Source organism: Myotis daubentonii, chromosome 6, assembly GCF_963259705.1.
Source record: "Myotis daubentonii chromosome 6, mMyoDau2.1, whole genome shotgun sequence".
Taxonomy (NCBI): Eukaryota; Metazoa; Chordata; class Mammalia; order Chiroptera; family Vespertilionidae; genus Myotis; species Myotis daubentonii.
This window is the reverse complement of record NC_081845.1, coordinates 18,346,039-18,368,485: the sequence shown is the minus strand read 5'-3', so window position 1 is coordinate 18,368,485 and position 22,447 is coordinate 18,346,039. Positions and strand designations below refer to the sequence as shown.

General features: G+C 42.2%; 1 protein-coding gene across 1 annotated transcript in view; it reads left to right on the top strand.

Moving 5' to 3' along the window:
* Positions 1-2,886: 2,886 nt before the first annotated feature.
* MTCL3 (MTCL family member 3) overlaps positions 2,887-22,447 on the top strand; it is a 32,497-nt gene continuing 12,936 nt past the window's right edge. The window contains exons 1-4 of the mRNA XM_059700280.1: positions 2,887-3,524; positions 5,365-6,575; positions 7,023-7,247; positions 8,895-9,053. Of these exons, the coding sequence (XP_059556263.1) occupies positions 5,460-6,575; positions 7,023-7,247; positions 8,895-9,053 (1,500 nt within the window). The 5' untranslated portion in view covers positions 2,887-3,524; positions 5,365-5,459. The remainder of the gene's footprint in view (positions 3,525-5,364; positions 6,576-7,022; positions 7,248-8,894; positions 9,054-22,447) is intronic.

Here is a 22,447-nt window from a genome sequence, read left to right as displayed (position 1 = left end):
TTGTCGCTTGAATGAATTTTATTATTTCTTCAAGGTTCTTCACATACATACACCTTAAGAGATATCAAGTAGGTGTAACATGTTCTCAAAAAATTAGGGTTGGCACGCAGAAGAATTTTGAGTCAGAGATTTTGCTGGTTTTGGCACGCACTCACAAAAAGGTTGCCCACCCCTGCTCTAGATACTATGCAGCTGTAAAAAAGAGGCTCTCTAACCCTTTGAGAGTATTATGCTAAGCAAAATAAGCCAGTCAGAGAGAGACAAGTGTCATATGATCTCACTCATCTGTGGAATCTAATGAACAACATAAACAGATGAACAAAATAGATTCAGAGACATAGAAGTATGGAATGGACTGGACTGATGAATCTCAGAGGGAAGGGGTGGGGGAAGAAAGAGATTAACCAAAGAACTTATATGCACAGTTAGAGGCCCGGTGCAAGAAATTCAAGCACGGGTAGGGTCCCTAGGCCTGGCTGGCGATCAGGGCCAATCTCCAGGGCAACCGGTGGGCAATTGGGGGGGGGGGGCCCTCCCTGCTGGCGCCCATGTTGGCCGGCCTGGCGCTGCCCGCTCACTAGCCCTACCCCCTGCCATTGCTGCTGGTTGCCTCCCTCTGTGGAAGAACTGGTGGGACGATCGAGGGGGTGGGTGGGGGGGCCCTGCTGGCACCAGCCTTGGCTGGCCTGGGGCCTGTGAGCTGGGGGAAGCTCCTGCATTGAGCGTCTGCCCCCTGGTGGTCATTGCAACTGGTCATTCTGCTGTTCAGTCAATTTGCATATTAGGCTTTTATTATATAGGATATGCATAACCCAAGGACACAGACAATAGTAGATTTAAAACTATGTTTTCTTAAGGGCTTTGAATTTGAGACTTTGGCCTTCTTTTCTTGATTGAAGACCCACATCTTACTGTGTTACAGAGAAGATGTTTCATTATTACAATCATTAAAAAGGTCCTTGGCCCTATCTTCTTCTAAAACACGGTAAAAATAATTCCTTTCTAAATTCAGACAAATCACTGAATAATCTTCTCTGAGGCTTGCTTAATTTGAAGATATATAACTTTAACTGGCAAATAAAGGAATAAGGAAGATAATCCCAGTTCAAAAGTTCTTGTAGCATATTTACTTTAATAAAGAAGTATCTTAAATATCACTTATACTCACTGTTTTTTTTTCATTTTCAACCTTGAGATTGCACACTATATTATTAATATACACATTTAAGTATATTGACTGCATGATAATAAATTCTTGATTTTATTATTTCTAAAGTTACTAATTACATTAAAATAAATGCTATCTTAGGAAAAATTTGAAACATAGATGCTTGAACAGTGTATAAGTTCTTGGAGAAGCAGGGCCACGTATGTTTTGTGTTCTTAGACTATGTTCATAATATAATTTTTAAAAATTAATGCGGAAACATATTTTTATTCATTTTTATCCATTTTGGTTGAATGATACTTATGGATCTTGGCATCTCTTTAGGAAATCACAACTCAAATTTGGATACATAATGAAAAATTGCAGGATATAGATTCTAAATAAATGATTACATTTTACTTAAGTTTTATTCCTCTATTTTCCATATGCTTGTCAAGGTCTGAGCTATTGATTACAGGTGTCACAGATATCACATTCCACCGTCCAAAGTCTCCAAAGGATTATATGGCAATTGTTCTAATCCTTAGTCTATAGGTTTGAGCATCCTCAGAACAGGGATTATTTCTTAATTTAATCTTTGCATAACCAGCACCCTGGACAGTGCCAGACATAAAATAGGCACTTATCTATTTTGGAGCAGATGATACATGAATGATTTTGCCATGATAATATACTTATCTGATATATAGCTGGAGATTTGGTTCACCATGGCTTGAACATCTTTTTTTATTTTGCTATAATGATATTGCTTGTATGCAAACTACTACTAAATTGTTTCAACTTCATTTTAATGAGAGATGTTACACTTGGTAAATAAAATATTACACTAAAATTCATGTTAGTATAAAAAATTTTTTCAAGTCATTGACCTCCTTTTAGATACAAAACCACAATATTAAATGTAAGAAAATTTTAATTTTTAAAAATACCCTTTTAATGTAAAAATTTTTAATTTTTAAAAATACTTTCTAAAGCAGTGTTTATTTTATTCTCATCTTTAAATTCACTGAGGAATTCTTAGAGGTAGGAGGAGACCTTCATGTTTTCCATCTCACTCCCCACTCCCCCCCCCCCTCAAAACAAAAACAAAAACAGGGTGGTAAAAGAGAATTTTCCAGTCAGATTCTTTTTAAATGTTATTATTGTGGAACAGTATGGACCAGTGTACATCTTACAGGCATCAATTCTGAATCGCCCACCAGCCCAATTCCTTAAGCTCGTATCATCTAAATACACTCGTGATGATTCCTGTTACACACAGGCACTACTATAAAGAGTATGGATCCTAGCAATCGGTGCTGTATTCGCAGAGAAACGAGAGCCTGATAGAGAAGAAAATGTGCCGAGGGCAAACTCGGCTATGAACGCTCTCTGTAAACCGGCATTTGTTCTGTTTGCACTGAAGGAGTCGTGGCATCACAGGAACCCTTTGTCTGTGGGATGGTGGGTCTGGCAACCATGTCTACTCATAAAAACGACGCCTGCTGACTCCGCCCGGGCTGGGGGTGGGGACGTGCACCGCGTGGAGAGCTCGGCTGAGAATTAAAGTGAGCGAACAAAGAGAACTCCCAGCAGCCGCCTGCCAGCGCCTCGCAGCTGCATCAGGAGACAGTCACGCCCGGAAGGCTGTTCACATCCGTCTCCCGGCGAAAAGAATCCAGTGAATAATTGATGGAGATTGAGCGAGCCCAGGACAAAGCTTTGCAGAAAAACAGTGCATCGGATTTCGAGCTGTTTTGGAACCATCTGCCCAGGACAGGATACGGGAGTGCAGCAAGTACTTTGAGCCTGGCTACAGAGCTTTCATCTCGGGCGTGGCTGGGCCTTTTTGTCTTCTGGCCACCCCCACCCCTTCCCCCGTCCCCGCCTTCTTCTCCTTCCTCTTGAAAGTAGCCTCTCTTTGGTTACTTCTACTGTGTCCTCCCTTGCAATCCCGCCCCCTCCCTTGCCTAGCCGGTGAGGTCAGCTCATGAATATCATTGCGCTTCCTGGGGACCGTCTGGCACGGCTTGGTACCTCCGCGGTCCCCTGCTCCGAGCCGCAGCTCCAGCCCGGCCGCGGACCGCCTGGAAGGAAGCCGCTCCGGGGGCCGCTGAGTCCACAGGTCAACGCCATTGTTTGGAGAAATCCAGTGGGTGTGGAACTGGGGCCGGTGAGCCCAAAGTCCTGCTTACCCAGAAAGTCGAATATGATACTACGAAGTTAAACGTTCCTCTCTCTGGACAAAACAATAAACCCTGCGGTCGCTGGAAGATCAGAAGGAAAGCTGCTGGTTTGCATCAACTTCCAACCATCTCCTCTGCTGAGAAGTGAATGGTTCTCCCGGATTTCTAAATGGATGGGGATGAAAGACAGGGTAGGTTAACGGGTAGATAAAACTGCAGATTAAACGTGTTCCTTTGGGCTGTTCTGGGGGTTGCTTGGTTGATAATTTCTGCGGGGAAGAGACACAGCATCTTGTCCCTTGGGGAGAACCACGTGACAGCAGTCAGATACCTTTGCTTGTGGAAGCCCAGCTTTCTCCTGGGCTAGGCCTGTCTGGGGACCGAGTTTGGTATTCTCCGGGGGCTCTCAGCTCCAGGATGATTCTGCCCAATTCAAACCAAAAATAAGTTTGCATTGGCAAAATAGCTTGTTTGAGCGATCCACGTTAGCGTGACCCACACAGATGAACCAGGCCACACATTCCAGGAGTATGTGGCTCGAAGAGAACAGTAGAAAATAAGTTGGTGGACAGCTTTTACCCCCCTCCCCAAGTCTTCTTTGTTCACTTTTATTTTCCAAACTGAGTTGGAAGGAGATCCCGAGAAGAGAAAGGGAGTTGGAGAGGGCCCTCTAGTAATATTTCTTTCTAACATGAGGATTTACTGCGTGTTGACTAAGTTATGCTACTGGAAATAGACAATAATAAGAAAAATGCTAGTGAAGTAACTAGCAAGTATCTCGTCTCCTAACAGGAAGATTTTTCTAAAGCAGAACTTTCTGCCTAGTCATGCCCTTTACAGTGCTTTAGAGGAAAATTGTATTTCTAAGGAAAAGGCACCTAATTGACTAGCTGACTAGCTGACTAGCTAGCTGGATCACTAGGGAGAACCCAGGAGGCAATGGTTTGCTATTTTCCAGATTTTAAATACCATGGACGGCTTCTTCTTTGAAAAAATACACAATAGAAATTGGTCTTACCACCATGAGTTAGGATGCACCAGCCTTCTGGGTGCAGAGCGAGGATGCAGCAGCCTTATTGGTTGCAGGGCCATCCTATCTCAGAATTTGGCTCCATAGGAGGGACTGAGCACTGGAAAAAATATTACTCTGCCTAGGATATATCATCTGAGAAGATACTTAAGAATAAAAATATTTTCTATCCAGCAATTACACCTAAACATAAAAAAATTCACAAAACTATGAAATGTGGATAAGTGTAGAAAAAGTCATCACCTGTATTTTAAAGAAATTGTGCACATCTGTCAATAAAGTTTTCTAAAAGTTTTAAAAAATTATTTCCCAACGCTTAAAAAGTAAAATCCTTTCAGAACTGCTAATGACTAAACTATATAGATGATTTCTAGTGCCATTATTTTCTTGAAAATGAAATTCATTGTTTAAGTATATATATATATATTAGTAAAAAGGAAGTTGGGTGCATTTTTCCAACTAAGAACATTGAGAAAAGTATCATTTATCCCTAGGAAATTTTCTTCAGGAGCCTCCTTCATAACCCTTTTCCTGCAATTGACACTGGGGATATTAATTAAACAGAACCCTCTCCACTAAAGTATGCTATAAATTGCAGTTTTGAGGTGAGAAAAACCAAAGTTGAAAAATTAGGGTATTTACAACTCTAGTTGACATCTCCTTTTCCTCTGAAACTTCTTCTGGACTTTAACCCTCTTTAAAAAAAAAAAAAAATCTTCCTTGCCCTCCATTCTTTTTCTGGCTCCATGTCTCACCCTTGCCAAAACATGCTACTTTGAGACTGTAAGGTTCAACTGCTTTCACATCGCCATCATTTTAATGGAATGGGTTGGAGATAGCGCCTCCCTTGGCAAAACGAGAATGGACAATTCTGCATCTTACTCCTGAAGTCAAGGCCTCTATTAAGGACCTTCCAAATCTCATTTTCAAGGACTTTTCTTGCATTGCTCTGTAACAGTGCAGACAGCTTGTATGTTTTCCTTCTTTTGTTTCTGTTCCAGATTAGAAAGGAAGTTTGGTGGCGGTGAGGAGGGAAGAAAGTGATCTGGCGATGGACCACTCTAAATCGCATCCAGTAGATTCTTCCTAGACAGCCATGAGTCAGCCACCGACCGGGGGCGCTGCCCCTGCCACAGCCGCAGCTTCCGCTGCCACCGCCGCCACCGAGGCTCGCCTGCACCCGGAGGGCAGCAGCAGAAAGCAGCAGCGAGCTCAATCACCCGCTAGACTGAGGGACAATCCGGTCCGACAGGCCACAGCAGCAACCCGGTCCCCGGTGGGGGCAGGCACTAAACTCAATTCTGTTCGGCAGCAGCAATTGCAGCAGCAACAGCAGCAACAGCAGCAGCAGCAGCAGGGCAACAAGACCGCGGGCCGCGCGGTGCCTGGGGCCGGCAGCCGAGGAAGCGGAGGCGGGGCGGAGAAGGCGGCGCCCCCGGCTCCCAAAGGGGCTGTGCCGGGAGCTGTCCAGCCCGCGGCTGGTGCTGAAGCGGCCCCCGCGGCAGCCCTGGCCCCGGTGGGCGGCCGGAGGCTTGGCCCCACGGAGGAGCCGCCGGGGAACCTCGAGCCCGTGTCCTCTAAACTCGGGGAACCCCCTCCGCTCGGGGAAGAAGGAGGAGGGGGTGGGGAAGTAGGAGGAGCCGGCAGCGGCTCTGGGGAAAGGGAGGGGGGCGCTCCGCCGCCGCCCAGGGGCTGGCGAGGGAAAGGAGTCCGAGCTCCGCAGAGGGGCGGCAGCGGCGGGGAGGGGGTCTCCCCTGCGCCATCCTCCTCCGCGGTCAAAACCCCAGGCCCCGGCAGTAGAAACTCCGGAAGCGGCCTAGTGGGGGGGAGCAACAGCGGAGGGAGCTATTGGAAGGAAGGATGTCTGCAGTCTGAGCTCATCCAGTTCCATCTCAAGAAAGAGCGGGCGGCGGCGGCGGCGGCCGCGGCTCAGATGCACACCAAGAACGGTGGCAGTGGCAGCCCCCGAAGCTCCCCGGTTTCCGCCCCTGCCGGTGGCGAATCTCCTGCCGTCCCTGCCTCCTTCCCAATGGCCGCGGCAGCCGAGGGTCCCCAGCAGAGCGCGGAGGGCAGCGCGAGTGGCGGCGGCATGCGGGCGGCGGCGCCCCCTCCCTCGCAGCCGCACCCGCACCCGCACCCGCAGCAGCGCCAGGAGCAGGAAGAAATGCAGGAGGAAATGGAGAAGCTTCGAGAGGAAAACGAGACTCTCAAGGTGAGGAGGGTGGGGGTTGGCGGCTGGGGGAGGGGAGGTGTGGGCCCGGAGGATTAGGGCGTGTCCGGCGAGGGTGAGAGGCTGCTAACCTGTTAGGGAGCCTTAAGGAGGGAGGGGCACAGGAAACGAGGGGAGGGGGTGCCCTGGCCTTTTCCGGTTTTTAACCCGCCGGAGATTGGTAGCGTTAGGTTTCCCTGTAAATCCAAATCTGGACCTTCGTTTGCCTAATTACCATGGTTTGCCCACATTTTCATGGAGAGGGCTCGGTGGAGTAGGAACGCGCGAGGAGGCCTAAAGAGGGCCCGTTTGGCTAAGTTTCCCTGTCATTCCTGTCTGCTGGAGAGGGGGCAGTAACGCTGAGGATTTGAAATTGGGATGGGGTGTACCCGGTGTGTGTCAGAGGGGTGGGGGGCGAGGGGGATTTTGACCCGCGGCCTGTCACCCCAGAACGAGATCGACGAGCTGAGGACCGAGATGGACGAAATGAGGGACAGCTTCTTCGAGGAGGATGCCTGCCAGCTGCAGGAAATGCGCCACGAGTTGGAGAGAGCCAACAAGAACTGCCGGATCCTGCAGTACCGCCTCCGCAAAGCCGAGCGCAAGAGGCTCCGCTACGCGCAGACCGGCGAGATCGACGGGGAGCTGCTGCGCAGCCTGGAGCAGGACCTCAAGGTCTGCGGCGCGGGGACTCGGGGCGCGCGGCAGGGGCGGCGGGTGGGGGCCAGGGCCCAGGGCTGGTGGGAACTCTGAAAGGCCTTCGGTAATGGCTGGCAGAGGGCTTTGAGGACACGGAGATTCGCAGTTCTGACCACAAAGTATCAGTGCCGGAAGGAGAAGGGAAGAACAGACAGGTGGATGGGAAGAGCCCAGTGTGTCAGGCCTGAGAGAGAGCGAGCTCTGTGGGCTCTCCTGGGAGTGACGTGGCTCTAACAGAGGCGGTGGGAAGAGGGCGCCCCCTTTCCTGGCGGAAAGCAGGGTGTGGCAGAGCGCAGGCTCTGGCCTGGGTCTGGCCTCCAGAATCTGTCGTGCCAGTGCAGGCCCGGTGGAATCAGGCGCTCAAGAGCAGAGTAGCTGAAGCCCTGAATAGGAACAGCACTGGGAAGAGTTTGAGATTTCTCCCTGCAAGACCCCACCTATCTCCCAGGAGTCCTTTGCAGTACTTACCACTTCCATAACTCCCCCAAAAGGAAACTGTCCAACTTAAGACCCCTTTTGGAGGTAAAGGGAGAGTGAAGTAAGTAAAAGAAACATTTCACATTATTTTTAATGGGAAGTCCTTCTTCAGAATCTCCCCCAGAGGAGAAATTTCAACTTGGAAAGGCGTTTTTAGGCAGGTGTGGTCTGTTTAGTTCGGTTTGACTGTTAAGTCAGTTGTTATCTTCATGGCCTTGAATAACCAAAAATATAATTTTAATTATATTAACTTCAAGATAGGAAAATCAAATGTAATTATCCTACATTTGTTTTCAAAAAAACATTTTATGAAAGTGTATTATTTCTTCTTCTTTTTCTTTCTTTCTTTTTTTTTTAACCTTTGTTGGGTATTAACTTCGTTGGGCACTGGGCACCATGGCAAGCATTGTTATATATACAGTGTGTCCCCCCAAAATGTACACACACTTTAACAGCGGATAGCTCAATTTTGAAAATGAAATCTATTTTAATAAACACTGCCTTTGTAATTATTCAAAGTGTGTGTATACATTTTTGGGGACACCCGATATTATTATCTCATATATTTCTCAAGGGAAAAAAAACTATGAAGTAGGGATTATTGATAACATCATTTAACAGGTACTTACCCTGAACCTTTTTCTCAGGTTGGGTGCCCAGCCTCCATCTAGCCCTGTAAGTCAGCTGGTAGCTAGCCAGGCTGGCTCCTCACTCCATCTCAAACACAGCCCACTCCTGAACCACCACACAAGACTGCTCCACTTTTCCAAACCCTAAAATTTCCAGGGTAATTTTAGAACAGGAGGCAAAACTGCCTACACATGATAGATACAATTGAACATTTATTACTACAATGCAGGGTAGAGGTCAAGGGAACAGAGTGGAGAGCCAGACTGCCTGCTCACTCGTAAGCTATCTGACCTTGAGCATATTACTTCATATATCCAAGACTTAGAGTTCTCCATCTATAAAACAGGAATGATAATCATACCTATTCATGGGATTGTTGTATGTGAACGGCTTATATGTAAAGTATCTGGAATAATGCCTGCATATGGCATATAAGTATTGGCTCTTACTACTTTTAATATGAATATATTTTGTTGTCTTTAATTATATTTTGTTGTTACACACACTTTAATTTAGGTTGCAAAGGATGTATCTGTGAGACTTCACCATGAATTGGAAAATGTGGAAGAAAAGAGAACAACAACAGAAGATGAAAATGAGAAACTGAGGCAACAGCTTATAGAAGTTGAGATTGCAAAGCAAGCTTTACAGAATGAACTGGAAAAAATGAAGGAGGTTAGTATTCAATTATTTCATGCTGTGCTAATTATTTTTAGCTCTTTAGGAAACAATTCCAAGGACTAATATGATTGTTAAAATATTTTGCTTTTTTTTCATGATTATAAGACAGTTTGTTGCCTTCACCCAATAAATAACAGATAGATGAGTTTGTACTCATAAATGAGAATTTGACTTCAGCCCTTCCACTTACTTGATCTGTATGAGCTGTGACTAATGTTCTAGCCTATGTCATCTAAATACATGTTAATGAAATAAATTACATTGCTATTCCAAACACAAAGGGTGTCAATCGTATGAAGGAATAAGCCTGTGTTAGCAGAGGGGAAGAAATGGTTTGATAATATTACTACTGAGTTCATAGAACCATGCACCTTTAGGATGAAAATTGCCATACAGTCCATTTAGTCTAATATAATACAATCCAGTCTATCTGATCTAATCATTGCTTGAACCCTTTTTATAACAGTCTCCAAATGGTCTAATGCTTAGAACATCAGCAGTGACTAACGCTTAAAAGATCTGCTGCAGCAGCTAATTCTATCACAGAATACCTATTTTTAAAGGTTTCCTTTGTTTGAGTTGAAATCTATTTAATTGGTAGAAGAGTCAGATTTCTCTTCCACATCAGCTATTTCAAGATTCCTTCCATGTGTCCCCGAATCTTCTCAAAAAACTCAACATCAAAAGAAATAATTGAAAGAGAAAAACAAAACAAAACAAAACAGAAAAGGCCTATCAGTAATAAGTAACAACTTGAGTTAAAATAATATATATATTTTCAAACGGCCTCAGACATTCAGTATGACTTGTGAAAACTTGAGAATCACCAAATTACATAAGTGGTCTTCTGAACATTTTTCTGTGCTTAAATATGCAGATTTGAATTGAAGATCTTAATCTTTCCATGGACTAACTGAGATATGCAGTTTTCCCATTTGCTGTGCTTATCTCAGAATGGTATAAAAGTGTTTCTTCCATGTAACAGTGAAATTATTAATAGTCTGATTAAGAATATGTGCCAGGAATTGTAGAAAACTGTTTCAGTGGGGTAAACTCTTTTGTGATCTGAGTTACTGCTTATTCTTATACTATCCTGACTTCAAGCATTCCTAACATGACATTTTAATGACCTGCAGTTCTTGGCTAATGCCCAAGGTGGCTGTGTGCTACTGTAGAAAAATCATGGAGACTGGGAGCCAGGTGACTAACCTTACTGGTAACTAACTGGGTGACTTCTGTCTATTCAGCTGTGAAATGTTGTTTTCTAGGTTTCTCAGCATCTCCTGTGGCTATCACAGATTTTATCAGGAAATCCAGGACATTATAATTAAAGAGCAGCATGAATTTTTTTTTTCTAAAGCTAAGAGATCAAATATGAAATGGAATAGATATATGTTTCTTCAACAGTAATGTACAGTTGAAATTTATAAAGACTGACAGTTTAATTTCCAGGGAAAGAATAAAGTAGGTAGTTGTATTAGTTTGGTAGGGCTGATTAGGGCCCACCCTAACGACCTCATTGTAGCTTGATTGCCTCTATAAAGAAGCTATCTCCAAACAAGGTCACATTCTGAGGTACTTGGGGTTAGGACTTCAAAATATGAATTGTGAGGACACAATTCAACCCAGAACACTAGCTATTAAATATCTTCTTATGGGCAAGCAAAGAGAAAGTTCACTGTTGGTTTCATTTTAGGCTCATTCCATGATATACCTCACTTGCCTTACCCCATATTTGTTTATACAATTAAAAACATTCAAGCCAAAATGAACTTCATTTGATTACCAAGGATAAAAGAGAAACACTTGGTGATTTGGTATTATGTGAATGCTTTTCAAGTGGGTATCTAGAAAGTTGGCTTTCAGGATGGCGTCAGAGCTTTCTGATTTTCATCCTATGTCCAGGAAAGGGGAAAATGCTTATAAACTGGCTGTCTACTTGCCAGACAGGTGGGACCACTCCCATCTTAACATAAAAGCCAAAATAACCTGGCTACTGGGAAGAAGGGCTGGCACCTGGGAATATCCACAGGAGAATCATTGTGATTCAGAATCAGCGTCCTTGATTCTGTTCCTCACACCTTTCCGATGACTGTTTCCTCTCTCAGGGCTCTAACTCTGGATTAGGAACACCTCTTGTAGCACCAAATAGTGTAGGTATATATGTTCCTGCCAAAGGGGCAATTTGCTTTCTCCTTGGAGTCATAAAAGCCAAATTCCAATCCCTGAGTAGAGACTACAACAGTAAAAGTGTAAGGAATTTTAAGAACAGGCATGCGCAGTGATGCTGCATGATTTTGTGCATTTAATAGTTGAGTGAGCACTTATCTCCATGGAAGATGGATGTCATAAAACCAAATAAAGATGAGGACCCTTAAAGAAAAAAAAAAAAAACCCAGGTATGCAGCACATCAGCTTTTAAAGGTAACTTTTTATTTAAAAGATGGGCTCTGAAATAGCATTTACAGTTAGAGAAGATGGTGGGGGTGGCAGAAATAGAGAGGAAGGGCAAGAGAATGGAAAATAAAAATTTGAGGGATTCTAAATGTAACAAAGGGGAAATGAAAAATATTCTTGCAAGAAAGTTCCATAATAATTCATGTGGTGTTGACCTTTTTAATGTTCAGAAAAGTGTCAGAACTAGTAAAAGTAGTTTAAAAATATGTTTAGAAATCAGAAATGTTTCATTTAAATAAGATTTTTGTAGTTGTAATTTTTTTGCCCTCCAAGAACATAAATATTAAAGCTGAATTGTAGTAATAAGTGCCTCACTTTGTAGGGTAGGAGTATGACTTGTCCCTATATGATTGTAAAGACTTCATTTAACCATCTGCTTCCTTGGTTGTAAAAGGAAAACATATTCAAATCCTTGGTGAGCGTTAACCGGACGACTGTCACCCCTTTGTGGCATTCTACCAGTGGAGAAAATAGACCCAGGCCAAGCTTTCCATTATGAAGAGAAGATACTAGTTATGAAGTAAAATCATAAAATATTAAATAGAATATATTAGAGAGAAGCAATCCTCCAACTCCCAGATTTTAGTTTCTTATATGGAGTCATATAGATGTTGAATAGCACAACTGGGACCAACAGCCCATCTGTTGGAGTTGGAAACCATTTACTGAAGGTTTAACTGGCTTCAAGGGTGTTGACCAATTGCTCTCAGGGCTGGTGGCTGCCCAAAGTTCTGTGCAACTGCTCACATCCATCTGCTTATCTCCTCCCCCTGAGAGGATGGAGTAGGCTTCTGGGAGTAAGAGGAGTTGCATAGAGACAGGATGGAGGTAATTAAATATGTTTATTGCAGTTTGTTGCTTGTATTGAAATAGCCGATAGTCTGCCAATCACAAACAAGAGGGACCTCTTAGGATGCTGCCTTAGAACCTTAATGGCATTCTCACTCCGATTATAAAACACTGGTGGCTACTAGCAGTATGCTTTCTCGCAGTAGAAAAATGCCTTCACCTTTATGTAACCTGGGAAAAGTGATGGTCTATCTTTTAGCATCACACACAATCATAGTGATGTTATTTTATGGAAAGTACAACCAACTCTTTGAATTCAAGGACAGGTTAAGGCACAGATAGCATAAAGTGAGGGTCTGTGAAGGGTGAGTCTTTGCTTCATTTCATTGAGGGTCACTGCTCTTCATGAAGTCCTGCTGCTGTAGAAATAATTTTTATTTTCAAAGCTTTGAAATTCCTCTACTCTTCAGGAAGGAGGGTCTTCTCATGCCACTTTTAAGGTCTGGTGCTTGGAGAAGCATCGAGTAAAAGCCATTTGAGCAAATAAATGGCCAACAGAGGACCTTCGAAAATGGAAAGAGAAAAAAGTAACTGAGATGATGATGAGGATGGTTTATTAGATCCTTTATATTTGAGAATCTGTATTCTTTGTGTTGTCTCATCCCTCACTTTCACACGAGAGTATTAAAAGAAAATGATTCTCTTAATTTTTCCTGGTCTTTGCTCTAGAGGACTCTTAACTGGCCTACTACAATAGCACCATCTATCTTAGGATTTTTATTTCCTGTGTATTTGATTAATATAGCCTATCTATTACCAGGAACTTTCACTCTTGAACAAAAAAATAATTAATGCTATAAATTTCTGTCTCTGGGTCTTGTTCTTTTCGTTTTTGGGTTTTGGTCTTTACTATAGAAATTATATCTAGCTATATACTCAGATTCTCTTTGCAGACAGAAAACATTAATAAACAAATATTTGCCCTGCATAATTATAATTACCTTTTTATTTTCTTATATAAAATAAAGAACTGATTGTAACTATATTTGGTTTTGGTAGGGCATGTAATAAAGAAAAAAGGCTGAGTGATAAATTAGCAAAGACCTACAATACTTCTGGTTATTGCTGCTGCTCAGCATTCAAGGCCTGGTTTAGTGAAAAAAAATCAGAACTAAAAACCCGGTGTGCTAGGCTGAGGACCGGTGGAGCTTTCTCAATAATCGGAGCCACACTTTTGCTGTAGCCTTAGCTCTTCACCCCCGGAAGCACAAAGGCCTCATGGTAACCAAAGAATTCAGCATCTTTTCCAGGAGTAAATAAACTAGAGTATTGAAGGATGGCACCCAGACATTCTGATTCAGGCAGAAAGTCTCCGAGGTGACTTTATATAGTTCTCTGGGGTGAAACCGTGTAGTCTCTGGGATGAAATCGGCTACCAAGCTCTTTGTAGTGGGTGTGGCACCTGAGGAAGGATTGTTGGTTATGAGTAAACTAGAGGCCCCATGCATGAAAATTCATGTACTGGACAGGGGGTCCCTCAGCCTGGCCTGCATCCCTCTCACAGTCCGGGAGCCTTCAGGGGTGGGAGGCGACCCGGTGATCAGGGGAAGGCGCCACCCTCATCACATCTCTGCTGCTGCCACTGCTGGCAGCACAAGCCTCAGCTGGTCCTGGTTACCTGAGCCTTGGGCAGCCCTGGGCAGCTGGGGGGCTTAGGGGACTGGGCGCAGCAATCTTGTGGCTGTGGGTGCTGCCATCTTTGAGGGCGTGGCAGTCAATTAGCATATTTCCTCTTTATTGGCTGTGGGTGCCGCCGTCTTTGAGACAATGTGAGGGTCAATTAGCATATTCCCTCTCCATTAGATAGGATATCCAAACATTTGTATTTTGTTATTATTGAAATTTAATTTATTTTTATCCCCCTATGACTTCCTTGATGTTTTTGAAGGCGAAAGTCTCTGCAAGAGGGTAAGACTCTCTCAGGGGTTACCTGGCCTTTATGTATGTGACCGACCAAAACCTCTTGTAGAACTGACCCCCATTTAACGACCTAGTTCCTTCCTCAAGGGACTCTGAGGGTGGGGCTGTGATGGTGCCTTTTGGCTTTTGGGCAGTAATTGACAACACTATTCTCTCCCACTCCCCTCTACCCTGGCCGCCCTTGGCTGCCAGAGAAGGGCCTCCCCCTTAGCAGTATAAATAGCTTTGTCTCACTGTCTCACCCTTTTTGTTGAGTCTAAAAACCAAAAACTTTGACTTTATATTAGCTACCTTTTAAAGCAAACAGTAAGTGTCACCATGAGAAAAGTCCGTGACCTTAAGTTAATTATTTTTTTATAGACAAGACAGCCTTCTACAGGTTGCACATTTGCATCACTGTACTGAATACTTTGATATGAGGACAGGGCTATACCTGTTTTGATCACTCAACACCAGTTCAGTGCCTGGCATGTAGTAATTAGATACATTCTTCTGTAATACTAGAGGTCCGGTGCACAAATTTGTGCACCAGCGGAGTCCCTCAAACTGGCCTATGGGATTGGCCCAAAACTGGCTCTCCGACATCCCCTGAGGGGTCCCGAATTGTGAGAGTGCACAGGCCAGGCTGAGGGACCCCACCAGTGCACGATCGGGGAGAGACATGGGAGATTGGTTAGCGGGGAGGGACCAAGGGAGGGTTCCAGGGCATGTCCGGCCCATCTCGCTCAGTCCCGATCAGCCGGACCCCAGCAGCAAGCTAACCTACTGGTCGGAGCGTCTGCCCCCTGGTGGTCAGTGCATGTAATAGCGAGTGGTTGAGCGGCCTTAGCATATTGTTAGCATATTATGCTTTGATTGGTTGAACGGCTGACCTGTTGACCGGACACTTAGCATGTTAGGCTTTTATTACATAGGAATTGTAACAGTTGTTATTTCATTTGCATATATTTTTTGCCCTGCACTGAACTCCCTGAGAGTAAGGACTGACTCTCTTATTCATCACTGTGTCCACAACAAACCAGAACTTGTTGACACAGATTGATAAACCGTCACTAATTTTGAATGAGAGAATGAATGGAAGTTGGGAGCCGTGTTTAAGACCCTCTTTTGCAGAGAATGAGAAGCATGACTCAGCACCAGGCCTCTTTCCAGGGTGCTCAGTGCAATGCAAACAAAATGAGAAGGAAGCCAATGAGTAACTCGCCACGCTTCCAGAATTAGATGTCTCCTGAGACTTTCTTCCCGATAGAAACTCCCAGTCCTCTACCTTGCTTCTCTCAAACCCTAGTTATTCCCCAGAAGCAACGCGTCTTCCCTGCAACAGCTCTTGTGGGCTTCTTGGGAAGGGAAAGGATAGGAGTCCAAGAACAAGGGACACTTCTGACACCTTGACACCAGCTCTGCAATTTAGCTTCCATGTGAAATGCAGATTCAGATGAGAGAGGACTGCAGATGCTGTCATTCCCAAAGACATTCAACTAGATTTGCTTTAAATCTTCAGTGTTTGGGATAGTCAATTCAGCAGTTAATTTGGCTGAAGAGATATGAAAAATTGCCCCAGGGCTGCAGTTGCTTGATAACCATGTGGTAAGTGCTAATTAGAAGGCAGCCACTGTGCCAGATTCTTTATGTATAATTATGTTGTTAATAGTTTCATTTTAGAGATGAACACGGGAGACTCAGGAAAGTTAATATCAGGAGTAGCAGGCTGGCTCCACAACCATCTGTCTGCCTCCAAGCTCATGGTCTCCACTGGCCAGTGCTGCACAACCTCCCTGCAGGGACTGGGGCTGCCCCTTCCACAGCCATCTCCATGTTCTTCCTGACCCACAGATGACCTGCCCTCTTTAGGGACCTCAATATTCTCAAGTTCTGTATCTCTAGCACACATATAGGGAATGCTCTGAGACTGCCAAGGTGCCTATAGGAAAAAAACTATTTTATCTTGCAAAAAGCAACTCTTTGGGAAAAACAAAAATAAAAACAAAAAAACAAACAACAACCTAGAAACATAGGCCTAGAAAAATATTTTCAGGTCTGTTGACTCTGTCCTCTGTGTTTTTTCAGATGGGTCACTTAATATCTGACTCTCAATTTAATCACCTCTTAAAGGAAAATAAATGTTTTCCTTATCCAGTGTATTCACAAAGATAATATGAGATAATATGTGTGAAAGTGCTTTATAACCTGTAAGGTACAATGTAGATTTTAAATATTATTGCTGCTGTTGTTATTAGTCCCACAGTGCTCTAGATTAGCTAACTAAGACTTCACTCCTAGAAAGAATTTTGAAGTCCATGAGATTGGAAGTTAATCTATCTAGGACTCCAGTTCTTCTATACAGGCCTTTGAAACACTGATGTCTCTTCCCATGAGTGTCTACTACTCCAAGGCTCCCCCTTTACATTTTACTTCACTATATAGTCAGTCGTTCTAACTTGTTTCGCCTGCCTGTTCCCTCTCCCCTGAGGCATGTCCTTAGTTCTCACTGTTTCCCCGCCGTTGGCTCACATTTGCATATGTTTGAGAGGATGTGCAGACAATGCAGCTGTACCCTCTGCCCTTGCATTCATCAGTGCGGCTGAGGACTCCAATTCGTCTGGATAAGTGTGTCTCTCCTTCCTTCGCTGCTCTGTAAATGTTCTTAAACATTTAGCAGCGAGAGGAGGGCTATTGTATTCAAGCACAAGATACTCTGCTTGACTCCACATCTAAATTCTGTGGTTGCTGACTTTAAGAACCATATTTCTATTTCACTCACACGCAAAGATTGTTATACATACAAAAACCATCAATAAATGCTTAGGCAAGAGAAGAGCAGTTCAGAAGCTGTGCTTGCTGTCAGAGGAGTTGACCTCTTGCTCCTTAAATTAGAATTTATTCAGTTCCTTCGTTTTCTAATACTTGTGTTGCATTTGAGTAAATATAACATGCAATTTTAGTATTTTCCAAATTGAAAATTTAGTTGTATCTTGAAGATTTTAGACTTGATTTCATTTTAATGGAAATACATCACTCATTTGATATCTGCATTCAAATTCCATTTTTTATGTTTTGGGGTCAGTTAAATTGATCTTTATCCAGATTGTAAATGACAGTTGAAGATGACATTTAAAGACGTCATTTAGTTTCTCTCCTGACACTTCCATTTCATTCTTATATATTTCACTTAATGGAACCATTTATATTCAGCATGATTCAACTCAGAAGTGCTTAAAATTAAAAATTTAAATTATTCTATGTTCATGTTCTAGCTAGTTCAATTATTTTCAGTTTTCCTGACCAATTAATCATAGTGGTAAGTGGCTAATAAAATGAACTATATTATTTTTCTTTCCTTCACAGAGTAAGTGTTCTTACCATTACATTGGCCAAGAACCTTGAAAAATAGTAGAAATAATTCGACAGTACAACTGGTTCTTCTGTTTAAGTGCACGGTGAGCCACTACTAAGTTGGTATGTGGTTTTATCCACTGCCTCCTTGCACATGGAAGAAATTTTCATAGACCTTTATCAAGTGGTAGCCATCTGTGTGAATTTAGGAGGATCTGTTGTATGGAAAGTATTATTTTTCAAGGAAACCACCACCACCTCTAGGGATGAAGACACTGCTGAAGAAATAATGTTACAGGGACCAGTGAAAGCTGGGACTCTGGAGGAAGTCCAGCCAATAGGAGCTGTCATCTGGAGGGGTGGGTCATAGCTACTATTATTAAGATGTTTTGAAAAAGTAAGGGAGTGAGGAGAAATACCCTGAACTATCTTTTCTTCTATGCTTCATCCCTCAGCATTTCTGCCAGTGCCTTCTACTGGCCACACCCAGCTAGAAGGCAACTAGTAGAGGAGGCATGCTGGGTAAAACAGTACACAGAGATCAGCTTCCTGAAGCACAGAGAATGACGGAGAAGGGGCAAGAATGCCTTTGGGTAGCTAAATGAGAATAAGTAGTTTAAATATATTGCCAGAGCATATCTAGGTGATGGTCTTTGTTTATAATATGTCCAGAACACATAGACCTTTTAATCTGAAAATTAACATTTATTAATTAATAATCTCAGAGGAGCTTTTTTGTAGTATAGGCTCTACTTTTCCTTCTTAGATTTTCTTCACGTTGTACTCCTTACTCCTATCTTCTTATCCTTTTGCCTTCCTTTTATCCTTTTCACCTGTGTCCTTGGACAATTTCTCAAGTTTGTTCTCAATATCATTGAATTAATTTTTTGCCATGTCGGTTGTGCTCTTTAAAGACTCCAGTGCAAAATGTGATCCTTGCATTGAATTTTAGTGTCCTTTGTGAGTTTTCTTATTTCCAACAGCTCTCTGTTCCTCAGGGCTTAGCTTCCTCTATGACCTTCTATTTTTAGTTACTAGTGGCCATATTTATTACCTTATTAAGAATACAATATTTTCTAAAGCTGCCTTCTGATTTTCAGAGTAAATCAGTTTAGATATATACTCTTTATTTTTTTTCTTTCTCTTTAGCCGAATATTTCTTTTTACTGATCCAAAAAATTGTAACAGCCTCATTGAAGTATAATGTACATACCATAAACTCACTTGTTTTAATGTACAATTTAATGGATTTTAGTAAATATGCCATTGTGTAAACATCTCTATAATATAATTTTAGGACATTTCTGTCACCCCAAAAAGATACCTAGTCCCCATGTGTCATCACCTTCTGTTCTCATCCCTAACCCCAATCAAGCACCCTATGCTGAGTCATCCCCATACTGCAGAAGCCATCTTCCTCATGCAGAGCTTTCCCATCCATGCAGCGTTAGCCTGGAGGGAAGCAATAGCCCCACCCATAGGAACCCCTTTCACCCCACCTGTGGAGTTTAAGCCCTACTGAGGACTACAGCTGGAAGCTCATTAAGTGACTGAGACTAACAGACAGCCTGTAGGCAGAGGCAGATCTCTGGGTCCTTTGAGTCTTTTCCTGACCTGCTCCGGGGCAGGGCTAGTAAAAGCAGACCTTGGTGGGTGTGCAGCTTGGTCCTTTCCACACACACACCCAGGCCCAGCAGAGGAAGCCACAAGTTTTGGATCGCTGATAGCTCCAAACAGATTGCTCAGGGCCAGTAATAAACAGTGTACGGCACTTGTTTTTGTTGAAATTAAAGTTTTAGAAATTTAGTGATTGTCCATCTACTCTAAAATAACTTTGGAATGATGTGATTGATTTGATCAAATATAATACACTTTCAAAGAATATCAAGATACCTTTAATATAAAGTGAAATCAAATTCTGACTTATTCTGGTGAGCATGTGTTCTAATATTTGTAATCGATTTCAAGTTATCTTTTTGGTATATGGATAGAGGTTACAGTAATTCTGTTTGTCCTTGTGTGTTAGAATTCACTAAGGAATTTTTAAGATGTGCATAAGTTTCTTTCAGGACCTAAAACACATACACATGTGCCTACATATGCATCATATGCATGCTCCAATATATGCACATTGCATACAGGCATGCACTCATGCTCATTTGCTCCATGAATGTGCACACATATGTACAAACAAAATATGCTCATGGATATGTTGTTTGATTATAAAAGCTTGGATTCAGTTATTTTCCTTTTCAAATATACTCTGAATTTTTTTATTAAGCCAATTATTTGTGCCTCTACTTTCACTATCTTTCAAAATGAGAAAGGGCCAATTTTCCAGGAATAGTTGCTTCTCATTGAATAAAACCATAGCAACAAGATTTTTTCTTGTGCATTTAAGAATTGCAGAGAAAACACTCTATAATTATATTTAATTCATGACTTTTTCTTACTTGGTACATGGATAGCGGTTGCAGAGATTGTGCTTGTCAGGCTTTATTCATAAATCTTTTGCTTTGTTTTCATAAATCTGCAATAAGAATTTAACTCAATCTTTCATTTTATGCCATTTATTTTTAAGTTATTTCAACTATATTGCTAGTTAAAATCTGTCAATACTCTAATAAAAGAATATCTAGGGAAAATTCTCCCTAGTAGTAATCAAGAAAAATGCAGATGACGCCCTGGCTGGTGTGCTCAGTAGTTAGAGCGTTGGCCTGCATCCCTGAGGGACTCAGATTCCACTTCCCAGTCAAGGGTTGCAGGTTCAATCCTCGCCCTGGGTCAGGCATGCAGGCACGTGTGGGAGGCAACCAGTCAATGTGTCTGTTTCACATCAATGTCTCTCTCTCTCTCTCTCTCCCTCAAATCAATTTTTAAAAAATAAAGACATTTTATCCATTAAAGCTATCTGTAAAGGGGATTGTGTTGCCTACCTCATATAGAAGCAAGCTCATGGAAAAGAACAGGCAGAGTCTAGGTGGTACAGAAATGATTACTGTAAGATACTTACTGGAAGTTTGGGTTTCTTGAGCTCCTTCCACATACATAACCCAGGGCAGATAAAAGTGAACATTCCACTTTACTAGGGGCCAAGCAGGCTATATGAGTGATTGAAGCTATTTGTGTTAAGAATGTTGGGGCTAACTGGATATGGTATATCTCAATGTTCAGTTCCAACCCAACATGTCCATACTGTAACCAGGACCCAAGGACTAGAAATCTTGATTTTTGAAATATAAATTGTCTACATTTTAGAATTTGGTACCTAATTCCAAAATCTTTAAAGCACAATTATAGGCTTTTTAACATAATCTAGGAATTACCCCCAAAACTTGCTTCTGTTCCCTTTCAGTGCATTTTGGGAATTATTCAATTCTCTGACCTTTTAAAACTTTAGCACTAATATCTTAATGTATAATATATAAAGAATAATTTTAAAGGTCCTTAGAATACCCACCCCTTATTGTCCTGCCATTTTATAATGGCACTTTTAGCAGATTTTTTTACAAGATTCTGAACCTGATACAACAATAATGTTAATATCATTGCATTAATAACATAGAAGCTGGTTCAGACTCAACATACAAAACACTAGACAAATCATCATTTCAAATTATAAATGCTGGCTATCAGTAGTGCTCAGCCCTACTTTTCTAAATGTGTTTTAATTGCTAAATGCAATGGTGCTTAGAACCCAATTCATTAGCTAGAGCAGATTAGAAGGGCGTATAAATCTCTGCATTTGCTGATGACATTCATAGCTTACTAAGCATACATTTACTGTGGGGCAAGTATCTAAGGCATAAACTAATTTTTAATGTTTATTATTTCAAAAGTCACTAACCAGGTTCTCTGAGTTTATGTATGTCAGCTGAGAAAGCTTCCAGTTCTAAGTCCCTTAGTTTATGTGGAGTTTTTTGAGGCCTCTGTATTATCCAAGTGGATTATATGCTATGCATATTAGAGAAGCACTTAATTATCATGTTGCCTTTGCTTTTTTTAAAGCAAGATGGTCTTATTTTGGGATCAGTTCATTATTGGTAATTTGGAAAACCCTCAAACAACCTATACTCTGCTCCAAAAGTGGGTTTCTACAATGATGGAAGAGCCTCTGGTATCAGAAACTATCTCACCAGTAGCCTTGAGTCCCTTGGGGGTCCAGCGTAGCTTAAGGGATACAAATGCTACTTCTCCCTAAGGATCTAGAGATATTTTGATAATATGATACGAACCACACAATGGAAGGCAGGCAGTTTCGTACAAACCTGACTTTTAAAAGGAATGTTCTTCATAAAAGATTTTAAAAGCCTCGCCTATTACTAAATATCATTATTAAATATCATCCCAGTTTTCTTCCCATTCTACTTCCTCGGGCTCTGTAACAACCACATCCCATTAACAAGAGAAGCCTCCCTTTCTTTTGTTCTCTCTGATAATCCATGGACTTTAAGACCATGGAAGATAGATATTTTTGGAGTTAAGTTCAATATTTTATTTTTCAAGTTGTTGGTTTATATCAACTTCAGTCTACTATAATGGAAAATGAGTTCCAGTCTAACAACCTTTAAGAACTGTTAACAAGCAGTATGTTTTTCCTATGCTAGGAAAAGACCAGAAGTGTTGTAAAGTAGTAATTGGCATCAGGGAGTTACTTTTAAAGGGGAAAAGCACTATGCAACTCTAGAGCCATTCAAAGCTTTTCATCCCTGAGGAGATAACCCTGATTCCCATACTGAGTCAAAGGTGTCTTTTTTCATTGATGCTCTGGTTTGGCATCATGTTCTAACAAAGCTCACTCATTAATATTTCTTAGCAATAAATAATGC